Source organism: Coenobita brevimanus, chromosome 73 (assembly GCF_032717465.1).
Source record: "Coenobita brevimanus isolate Jiangsu-jjx chromosome 73, ASM3271746v2, whole genome shotgun sequence".
Taxonomy (NCBI): Eukaryota; Metazoa; Arthropoda; class Malacostraca; order Decapoda; family Coenobitidae; genus Coenobita; species Coenobita brevimanus.
The window spans coordinates 13,153,673-13,165,323 of record NC_137026.1 but is presented as its reverse complement, the minus strand read 5'-3'; the positions used below and the strand labels follow the sequence as shown (position 1 = coordinate 13,165,323).

Sequence of the window (11,651 nt, the reverse complement as noted above, 5' to 3'; positions counted from 1 at the left end):
GCATTGTGGCTTTTACCGAACAAAGATTGTTAAATTTACAGCACTGTTTGGCTGTATACTCATACACAATAACATACAGCTAGGTTCAAATGGTTTTCTCAATAAATGCTCTATTTACTCACTGACATGTCTATTCTTACCTCTCTGGGAGTAATTGCACTGGAAATAAAGACTGGAAGTAGGCTTTAGATAAACTGTATATTTATTCTTACCTTTCAGGAAGTAATTGCATTATAAATAAAGACTGCAAATAGGCCTTGGATTAATCTATGTTCAATTGTCAATCAGTGTTTAACCCTCTCGCGCACCATAAGTTTTCAATAAGTTTTGGTTCCATGCACAGAACCAAAACCTCACTCAGGCTGGCTCCGCTTGCGCAGCAAGGAAAAAAATTCTATGGCCCAATTTACCCTTGGAAAGTGCTTATAGTGATACAAATCGCATCCCATCATCTTCGCTAATGTTTATACTATCAGATAAGGAAAAAAAAAACATAAAACAGATGAATAAATGTACAGAAATGAAGCCAGAATAAACCTTATTTAGGTGAGAACTACCTTCTCATAACTTCCCAACATCACTGTGAAAAATTTTTCCCAATGCACAGTTGCAAAGGACATGTGTACAGTAATCCCGCATTTTTTGCGGATTTTTTGTCTACGGTTTTGCCCTCTCGCGGATTTTCTTAGCATTAATAAGTTCAACAAAAATATCCTTGAATATACAGAAAAAAAAAAAATTGAAACTCCCGCAGCTTCCAATTGTAGCGCGGTAAACTCACGCCACCCTCTGTCCCTTTCCCGTGGCCCCTCTGCCAGTGTTACCATATCTAGCATAATTTTATTCTTTTAGCATAATTTTGATCAAATTTTCGAGTCTGGAATATTTTTTAGCATATTAGAAGTTTTAGAATCATTCTAGCATAATTTAGAATGGAATGGAATATTTTTAGAATAATTTTATAAAAGCTACAAATCAGAGAGAGAGAGAGAGAGAGAGAGAGAGACGAATAAGGTAAGATGTTTGAATAGTTGGTTACTTTCAGTTTGGGCTTGGTTGGGTTGGATTAGGTTAGGTTAGGTTAGGTTGGATTAGGTTAGGTTAGGTTAGGTTTTAGGTTAGGTTCGGTTTGGTTCGGTTAGGTTAGGATAAGTTTGAGCTTTGTACTTTACCCATGAAACCTAGGTTTTTCCGATGGATTTTGGTATGATTCATTCGATTTTCAGCTTCATTTCAGTCGGAAATGACCATTTTCTGTGTTTCCCCCCCTCCCTATAACCCCCGATTCCCCAAAGATCCCTCATTATTTCAGGGGGATGGGGGGGGTCATATCTCAAAATCTGGTTATTTCCGACGGAAATGATGCTCAAAATCGAACGAATCACATCAAAATCCATCAGAAAACGTTAAGTTTCGTGGGAAAAAGCAGTATGGGTAGATACTGATATTTATCCTCTTACTGAATGTAGGTTCATTTTAATATTTTCATAGTAAACAATACATAATTAATATGTTGCACGAATATGTACAGAATTTTATCATTTAGCTTCAAGTTAGCATCATTCATTTTTTACTTGGAACAAATATGCTCAATCTAGCATAATTTTTTCATTGCCCTAGCATAATTTCGTTGTTTGGATATGGCAACACTGCTCTCTGTCCCGCATTCTTCAGTCCACGCCTGACTGCCTTAAGTGGCTGTTGTGGTTGTAACCACACTATGATATGAGCCTCTTGCCTCCCACTTGCTTTCCACATGGCCCCAGGACGTAAGCCAGCCTCACCAAAGGCTAATAATACAATTAGTAAGAACTCCAAAGTGACAAAACGATCAAGTTATGACCTTAGCAGAGAAAATTGTGTTACTGGACAAGCTAAGAAGCGACCGTGCGAGTGTTTGCTATCACCAGTTAATGCATCTTTTTATTTTGTACTGTTTTGTTAATAAATGTGTAGATAATTGTGTATTACAGTACGGTGTTTACGTTTTTCCTTCATAATGGAGTATGTGCTTTCAATCTTGTAAGAAGGTATTTCGGGATGAGTATGGAGGTTTCGGGACAATTCGCAGTCACAACAAACACGAAACAATTCGCCTTCATTAATGAAGATAGCTATGGGTGACGCTAGAATATAATTCAAAGGCGACTACAGCGAGGAAGAAACAAGTTAATTATTGACTAAAGGTGCAACTAATAAATAATATCCAGAACCTATGCTACTGAACATAGACTGCTGGATCCCCCTGAAATATAGTTATTAAAGTATTGATTAATTAATAATAAGTATATTGATGAAAGTATTGATTAGTATATTTATAGAATGGCGGGGAATCGTCCAGGGTGCGAATTGTTCTGAAGGGGAATCGTCCATGTTTTGACGGGGAATTGTCTGACGGCGAATTGTCTCACAATCAGTATGGACATGGACTGTGTGATGGGCAGCATGGTGGACACAAGTGCAAGTTTTCAATTGTTAATAGAGTATTCGCGGAATTGACTTTTCGCGGGGGTTACAAGAACGTAACTACCGCGAAATATGCGGGATTACTGTATATCCAGAATTTCACGATCTTTCAAATGAGCTGGTTTCGAGTTGATACGTCCAATAGTTTTTGAGTAAATAAAATAAAAAAAACTATGAAAATTGCCTGAAAACATCTTATTTGTTTATTATTTCGTATGTTATTAGTGACACTGCAACAAACACATATGTAAATTCTAGCCAGTTTTGTAGCCTAAAAGTTAAGGAAGCCCATGATATATTTCACAAAGTTATAACCCTTATTGTTATTGAGAAAATGAATTTTGAAAAGTTACGATGGGTTGTGCACAGTGACAGCACCTACGCTCCGGCCCATAGGCTGAGTATGTTCGTCATTCGTAATGTTTCCCCAAATAATCATTTGCACACGTAGGGTACTTTGCTTCACAAAAGTATGTATAAGAAATCATCAGCTTGAACATGCTTTCTTCAGATTTTTTATGCAACCTATACTTTACAAGTAAAATGACTGAGAGAATAGCAATGAAATGCACCACACTTTCCGTATGAGAAATATATAGTAGATGCACATTTTATACCTTACATGTAGTGTTTCTTGAGAGGAGATGGAGTTGCAAAGAGGACAGGTACGATCACAGCCTGTGTGTGTGTGTGTGTGTGTGTGTGTGTGTGTATTTGTGATGTGTGTGTGTGTGTGTGTGTGTGTGTGTGTGTGTGTGTATTTGTGATGTGTGTGTGTGTGTGTGTGTGTGTGTGTGTGTGTGTGTGTGTAGTGATGGCAGTGGTGTCATTTGTCATAGGAAAGATGGCAGTGGTGTCAGTTGTCATAGGAGTGATGGCAGTGGTGTCAGTTGTCACAGGAGTGATGGCAGTGGTGACAGAAGTAGTTATATCAGTGGTGGCAGTGGTGAAACGAGTGGTGGTAGTGATGGTGCTACTACTATCTGTAGTGCTAATCGCCACGGCCTTGACTGCGGCTTTGTGTTTATCTCCCTTGCGGTCAGATTTAGCCCTCACTCCCCTCCTGCTCACTCTCTCCTCCTCAAAATATTCACTTTCTTAATTGCTTTACCTGCTTTCTTCACTCTCACTTCCACTGAACTAGTATTTCATGTACTCTTTCTCTGGTAAGCCCTTGAGAGACATTGTTTAGTGTAGAACAGGAGGGGAATGGTAAAAATCGGTTAGGAATTTTCAAATCTGGCTTTCTCTAAGAATATATAAGAAACACTTATAAACCTTCTTCACAAGCACACTGCACTATATATAACACAATATCACTATAAAACATGTAAGGTATGGACGGTGCAATAGTAGAAAATGCAGGTTTAAATGGCTGGCCACGCGCTCACACACCCTACGAGGCTGACTGCCAGGAGAACACTGAGCTATAAATAGGCCGTTTGCCCCTCCAATAAGCTCTGGGGAGTTGCCATATAGTTCCCCTAGACCTGGCCACCCTCAGCTTTGACTCAAATTCATGCACAGGAAAAGTTTCTACGGCCATTTACAGAGAATTTGCATCATGTTGCGTCATCAGTTACTATTCAGATTGCAAGGATTATGACTCACATTGAGTTATCGTGCACAATAGGGTTAAAAGAAAGTAAATACTACATATCAGAGAATAGCAAAGCAAACAGTACAGAACAGCTGCATGTACATTACACATGAACTGCATCCCACCACTGACACAGATAGTCATTGATAACCACCATAATCCTGAACTATACTGTATACTGCCTATACACTACTGTACATTTGTTGTTCGGTATTTACAGAGAAAGTTTGGGTAAACTCACTGTATGATAGAGTATAGCAATGCAAACAGTACAGAACAGCTGCATGTAAATTAAACATGTGTTTAATGCACACACACACTGTCTGTTTGTGGGAGGGGGAGGGAGAACACCATGCTGGTGGGTGTTTCCTGCACGTCCATTCTATTAACAAAGTTCGTTAGAAGAATATAATGTTCAGCCAACTCAAAGTGGCAGTTAAAACTGAAATTTGTTAAAACAAGGTTTGTTATATCGAGGGTTTACTACATCCAGAGTTTGACATTATTTTATCACTCATGGTTAATGGTGTCTTGCCTCAGTAGAACATGACACGCTGCATGAGGGGTGGCCTGCCACAAGTACCAACAGTAGCTAAAGGGGCACTACAAACCTAAGCACACACTTTTCATTCTTTTTTTTCTACAACCAACTTTTTAAAAATTTTCATTACTTTGGCAAACCAGCCTAAGAGGTAAAACATGTCTTCTCCCTCACTTGTTACTGAATGGCACCATGCCTGGTTAAAGCCTGATTTCTTCTACAAGCTTTGCCACAATTATCATAACTATATGAATGTTTTCACACCTGAATGAACAGTTGGGTGCCAAGTGAATAAGAATTTTTGCTACAGTTTTCCAGTCATCATATTTCAATTTTTTTCACTCCTGAACTGATACTGGAGAGGACTTAAAATAAAACCATTTACCCCATTCATCACACTTGAATTTTTTCACTCCTTACTGAATTAAACAGTGTCGGATGACATCAAATGAGTTAACCGTTTACCACATTCAGCACACTAGAAACTCTGCTCTCCACAATGATTTAATAGGTGTCCGGTGAGAACGCTTTTCCTACTAAGATGCTGACAACATTAAACACACTTGAAATTCTTCATTACTGAATGAATTAACAGGTGCTGAGTGAGACCATCCTTCTGTGCAAATAGTTTACCACATTCATCACACTTGAAACTGTTCACTCCTGAATAGGTGATAGGTGAGACCAGCCTTCTGTGCAAATCATTTACCACAATCATCACACTTGTAATTCCTCACTCCTGAATGAATTAATAGGTGCTGAGTGAGACCACGCTTCTGTGCAAATAGTTTACCACATTCATCACACTTGAAATTCTTCACTCCTGAATGAATTAACAGGTGCTGAATGAGATCACTCTTCCGTGCAAATAGTTTACCACATTCATCACACTTGAAATTCTTCACTCCTGAATGAATTAACAGGTGCTGAATGAGATCACGTTTCCCTGCAAATAGTTTACCACATTCATCACACTTGAAATTCTTCACTCCTGAATGAATTACCAGGTGTTTGGTGAGATCACCCTTCTGTACAAATCCTTTATCACATGCATCACACTTGAAATTCTTCACTCCTGAATGAATTAACAGGTGTCTGGTGAGATCACCCTTCTGTGCAAATAGTTTACCACATGCATCACACTTGAAATTCTTCACTCCTGAATGAATTAACAGGTGTTTGGTGAGATACCCCTTCTGTGCAAATAGTTTACCACATTCATCACACTTGAAATTCTTCACTCCTGAATGAATTAACAGGTGCTGAGTGAGGACAGCCTTCTGTGAAAATAGTTTACCACATTCATCACACTTGAAATTCTTCAGTCCTAAATGAATTAACAGGTGTTTGGTAAGATCACACTTCTGTGAAAATCCTTTACCACATTCATCACACTTGAAATTCTTCACTCCTGAATGAATTAACAGGTGTTTGGTGAGATCACTCTTCAGTGTAAATAGTTTACCACATTCATCACACTTGAAATTCTTCACTCCTGAATGAATTAACAGATGTTTGGTGAGATACCCCTTCAGTGCAAATCGTTTACCACATTCATCACATTTGAAATTCTTCACTCCTGAATGAAATAATTTGTGTTTGGTGAGATCACGCTTCTGTGCAAATAGTTTATCACATTTATCACACTTGAAATTCTTCACTCCTGAATGAACAACTGCATGTCGGATGAGATTGTTCTTAAAATGAAATGCTTTACCACATTTTAAACATCTGAACTGCTTAACTTCAGCTGAGGACACTGTGTCCAGGACAGTCTCATTGCCACTGAGGAATATTTTGTCACCCACTTCACACTCTGACTGTACATCTGGTTCTTCTTTTACTGCCTCCAATATTCTGTCACCCTCCTCACACTCTGCCTGTTCATCTGGTTCTTCCTTTACCACCTCCAATATTCTGTCACACACCTCACACTCTAACTTTGCATTTGGTTCTTCCTTTACCACCTCCATTATATCATTACTTCCAGCTCTCTCAAATTCCACTATAGTTCAGTTACTCTACCTTGGTGTTAATCTTACTGTCTACCACCAACAGGATGACTTACCTTCACCAATAAGATGCTCCCTTTACAATGGACAATGTCAAAAATTTATCATCATTACTGGATAATGATTGTAAAAACATAAAAAGGATAAAATATCAACACAGACTATAATTCCTTTAACCCTTTGGCCGTGACCTATCATTTCTTCGTCATTCCTCTGGTCGTGGCCGAAGTCCCTAAAAAATTATTGTGCTAATTATAACTTTGTTGTTACTTTTCCACTGGGAAATGACAGTGAAGTTCTCATTTTTTAGTGTGATAATGTTCAAAAATGCACCTTTTATGAACAAAATTTAAAAAAAAAAAAAAAAAAAAAAAATTGCTATTGTGTACTTTTGCAATAATGATGAGATTATTTATGTCAAGCAAGGTTTTTTACTTGTATATCTACACTAGGCACATGTAGGCTACACTGTTTGTTGGCACTTAAAGAGAAATCAAAACTAACCATATCTGTTCGAGAACATTGTAATTTTCTGAGATAAAATTCAAAAATAATTCATTTGTGCTACAATCTAATTTTGCTATAATGACATTATATTTATTTCAAGCAAGGTTTTTCACTTGTATATATACACTAGACACATGTATACTGTTTGTTGGCACATAAATCACAACTTACTGTATTTATACAAAAACAACAAATGTGTGGATGGAAATGTGTTTTTTTCAGCTGTGGACTTGGTCGCCTGACGCGTCACGAAGAATAATTAGTAGGGCAACCACAGTCACCTGATGCGTCACAAAGAATAATTAGTAGGGCAACCACAGTCACCTGATGCGTCACAAAGAGTAATTAGTAGGGCAACCACAGTCACCTGATGCGTCACAAAGAATAATTAGTAGGGCAACCACAGTCGCCTCACAGGGCCAAAGGATTAAGTTGATATTACCACTGTCTTCCTTATTTCACTAGCTATTACCTATCGTCTCTGCAGCAACAGATACTACAGAGGATAACACACCAGGTATATATATATATCATCCAAAATCAGCTCCTATTTGAGAAAAACAAATCTTCCACAGGACACTACATGGATAATAACCCATAAGTTGTTGGCTGAGGTACTTCTTGTTGGATGTGCTAACACAACATAAGATGTGCCCTCAGTCCTGTTTTACACTTATCATCCATTACTCAGGCAGCACCCTGATGACGACAGTGTTTATGACTGCTTCACTGCTCTGCCTCCAGCTGTGAACCTGGAACAACAGCTGCCATTAGACCAGCATCTCCATCAACTTAATAACACCGTCCAGTGAACTCTAATTTTGCTTGGAGCTCATTTATACTATCTGAAAAAAAAAAAAAAAAAAAAAAAAAAAAAATCTGATTAATTTTTATGGTTATTCAATTTGTTGAGCAATAAAAGACATATGGAAATGTATATGAATCCAGCTAAAGAAAAAATGTTGTGTCTTTGTCCAAGACAATGTTTGCAAATCTCTGTGTACAACATGAACCGTTATAAACAAAAAATACAATTTATTTAACATTTAATATCATTTTACTGTTACATTCATGATCAATACATATTTAACCCTTAAAATGTGGTTCCGTCCATGAATAATCATCAAGTAACTCCTATATTACTTTTGGTATGTATTCTGAATTTCCTGCCACCTCATTATTGTGCATCAGAGACATGGATAACATCAATGGTGGCACAATCTGACAGTAAGCCATAGTATACTGGAAGAATTTCTGTATTGAAGATAACAAATAACTTTTTAATCCCTAAAGTACTCAGCTCGTCAACTGAGCTTTCTGCACAATTTCTTAAATGGACGAGCAATGCTGATCGTGGAACATCCACAAAAAACTGGCGTCAGCTGGCTCCACCCCAGCTGTGACATAGATGGCTTTTAACCAATCAGAAGTAAGTGTTGGACACACCAGAGGGGGGTACCTAGGCCCGTACCCAGGCAGTGGGGGTGTACCCCCACCTCCCTCTCGCCATGTCTCTCTACCCCACTACCTTGTTACTACCTTACCTCCCACCGATCTTACCACCACCACCACCCCTTCCACACCCTCCTCATGCATCCCCCCCCCCTCCCATGTGGATCCACGCCATGTCCCTCCCCCCCATGTCATCTGGGAGAAGGGTATTTCCCTCTTACCCTCCCTCCATGTCCCTATACTCCACTGGGGTCCTTCGTTTGTGTCTGGTGATGGTCTCCTCCCATCCCTCCATCCCCATACACCCCCTCCTGGCCTTACCACCTCCTACAACCTCCCCCCACCCCCACCCCCACCCCCAGCACGCAGTACCTTTACCTACCCGCCTTGAATATTTTGCGTATTTTTTACGCTTTATGGCACATGCTTCGGAATCATTACCTGTAATTTATTCGTGTCTTTGCATACAAATATGCACACCACAATTATTTTAGCTGTCTTTATTTGAAACCCACTCGAAAAAGAAATTTTATTTTATGCCGACGCATGCATATTGGAGCCTTCAAAAATGGAACAAAATGAAACGAAATGAAAACTAGCTAGATCTGACAGCTCAGAGGGGAGGGGAGGGGGGAGGGGAGGTTAGGCAAGGGGAGGGGAGGGAAGGGGAGGAGAGAGGAGGAGAGGGAAGGGAAGGGGAGGGAGGGGACTGGAGGTATGGGGAGGGGAGAGGAGGGAAGGATAGGGAAAGGGAGGGAGGGGACTGGAGGTATGGGGAGGGAGAGAAGGGGAGGATAATATTTTTATTTTTATTGGGGGGTTCATGACCATTTTCCCTAGCTAGATTTGACAGCTCGGCGGGGAGGGAAGGGGGAGGGGAAAGAGGGAGGGAAGGTCAGACGAGGGGAAGCGAGGTTAGGTGAGGGGAGAGGAGAGGACAGGAGGAAAGGGAAGGGAAGAGTGGGGAAGGGATTGGAGGTATGGGGAGAGAAGAGGAGGGGAGGATAATTTTCACTACTTATCATATTTATTTTGGGGGTTTGTCACCATTTTAGTTTTTTCTAGTCACATTACAAAGGTTTATAACATCTGTACACACACAAAAATTGATTTTGGTGATTTTTGTATGTATTTTTGTGAAGAAAACAGGTGCGAGTGGCGTATTTTCTTTCTCGCCAGGGCCGTGACGGGTAACTATTATCAACTTTGACGGCCTATAGCTCAGTAACTATTGGGTCTAGGAGGGTGGGGTTTGCATTTTCAGGTGTGTAAATTCTAGCTCTATAAATCGGGCATAAAACTTTTAATTTTTGACACAGTCGAAAAATAGGCCTGTTTTTGCATCCTGGGGGGTAGTCGAGGCTGGGGAATTGCATACCCTAGGGGTTAAAGAGCCAAGAGAAGGACCTTTGGGAAAATGTCTGATTCACTTTTCCCCAATACCAAAACAGGGGGATTCTTAAGCTTTTTTTTTTTTGCATATTCCATTTGCACAATGCACTGTATAACCTGTGAATACGTTAGCCATGCAAAACAATGGTTTACGGTACAACACTTTATAAAGCCTGAGCCAGAAACATCAACATGAAGATTTAAGTCTTGGCACAATCATTACCTTTTAGATGGGGTCTGCAGAATCCACATCAGCTCCTCTGATGAACTGACTGTAAGCAGCCATGTGCGCATCCAGTTGCTCTCTCACCACACACCTGAATCACAGGTCACTTCATTACATACACAACAATAAACAATCTAGTGGACAAGTACTTAATGTTACATCAACCCAATTATGTAATACTCTCAGAAGTCATTGGCCTGGAAATCAACCGATTAATGTGTACTTCCTGAGGAAATGGCGAGTTGCTTGAGGAGGCAGAGTGTTTTAAATATCTAGGGTCACATGTTGCTTTGGATGGAAGAATAGATGCAGAAGTAAAGTTTAGAATAAATGAAGTAGGAAAGGTGCTGCGAGGAATGAAAAAAGTGTTTAGATCTTGTTCGCTTGGAATGAACGTAAAGAGAAGGCTGTATGAGGGTGTTGTGGTACCAACTCATTATATGGGGCTGAAACATGGAATATGGGTGTAGCAGAGAGGAAAAGTTTGAATGTAATGGAGATGAGGTGTCTGAGGAGTATGTGTGGAGTGACGCGTATGGATCGAGTGCAAAATGATGAAGTGCGAAGAAGAACTGGAGTTGTTCGGAAGATGGCTGGTAGAGTTGAGCAGAGGGTGTTGCGATGGTTTGGGCATATGGAGAGAATGGATAATGAGCGATTGGTGAAAAAGATAACTAGATCTGATGTGAGAGGTGTAAGGCTCAGATAGACCACAAATAGGATGGATGGACAGTGTGAAGAGAGTACTGGATGCGAGAGGGATGTCTGTTGAGCAAGGAAGAGTGGCTGTGCATGACAGAAATAAATGGAGAGAAATTGTGAATGAATAAGTGATGACGCAGCCCTGAGGGGATATTCTCCCGCATTTGGTCTGATCAGCTAGTCAGGTCAGGTGCTGGTAAGGGAATGAGTCTGTTATGATGTGGCAGGGGTAAACCAGCTCTGCTGTTGGGCCCTACTGCGGATATCACTGATTGCATTGCGCAGTTGACCCTTGTGCGGTGTGGTGCGGTGAGGATCTGTCTGTTCTCCCATTTGGGGCTAAGATGCGAATGAATGTGTTTGAATAGATGAGTAAATGGGGAGTTTTTCGTCCTGTCTCGGCTGCCTCCCTTTCCTTGGGGGAAGCACCGTAGGTATATAGTAATAGTATAGTATAGTCCTGAGGAAATACAGAAACTAGTAAAGCTTAAATGTAAAGTATTCCTAAAACAAAGATAAACACAGCAATTGTCTATCTATCTATCTATCTATCTATTGCCAGATGCCTTAATCCCGTTTGGGGTGGCCACAAACAAATCGCCTCCAAGTCGCCCTGTCCCCCGCCATTTCACTGCCCTGCTCCCAACTCACACCCCCCTCTCTCATATACCTCTCCACTCCATCCCTCCATCTCATCCTCGACTTCCCCCTCCCTCTTCCCCCCTCCACCTCACTCACATACACTCTCTTCGT

General features: G+C 40.3%; 1 protein-coding gene across 1 annotated transcript in view; it reads right to left on the bottom strand.

Moving 5' to 3' along the window:
* Nucleotides 1–5,308: 5,308 nt before the first annotated feature.
* The window catches only part of LOC145407480 (uncharacterized), a 273,053-nt gene continuing 266,710 nt past the window's right edge, over nucleotides 5,309–11,651 (bottom strand). The window contains exon 4 of the mRNA XM_080278410.1: nucleotides 5,309–6,102. Within this exon, the coding sequence (XP_080134536.1) occupies nucleotides 5,309–6,102 (794 nt within the window). The remainder of the gene's footprint in view (nucleotides 6,103–11,651) is intronic.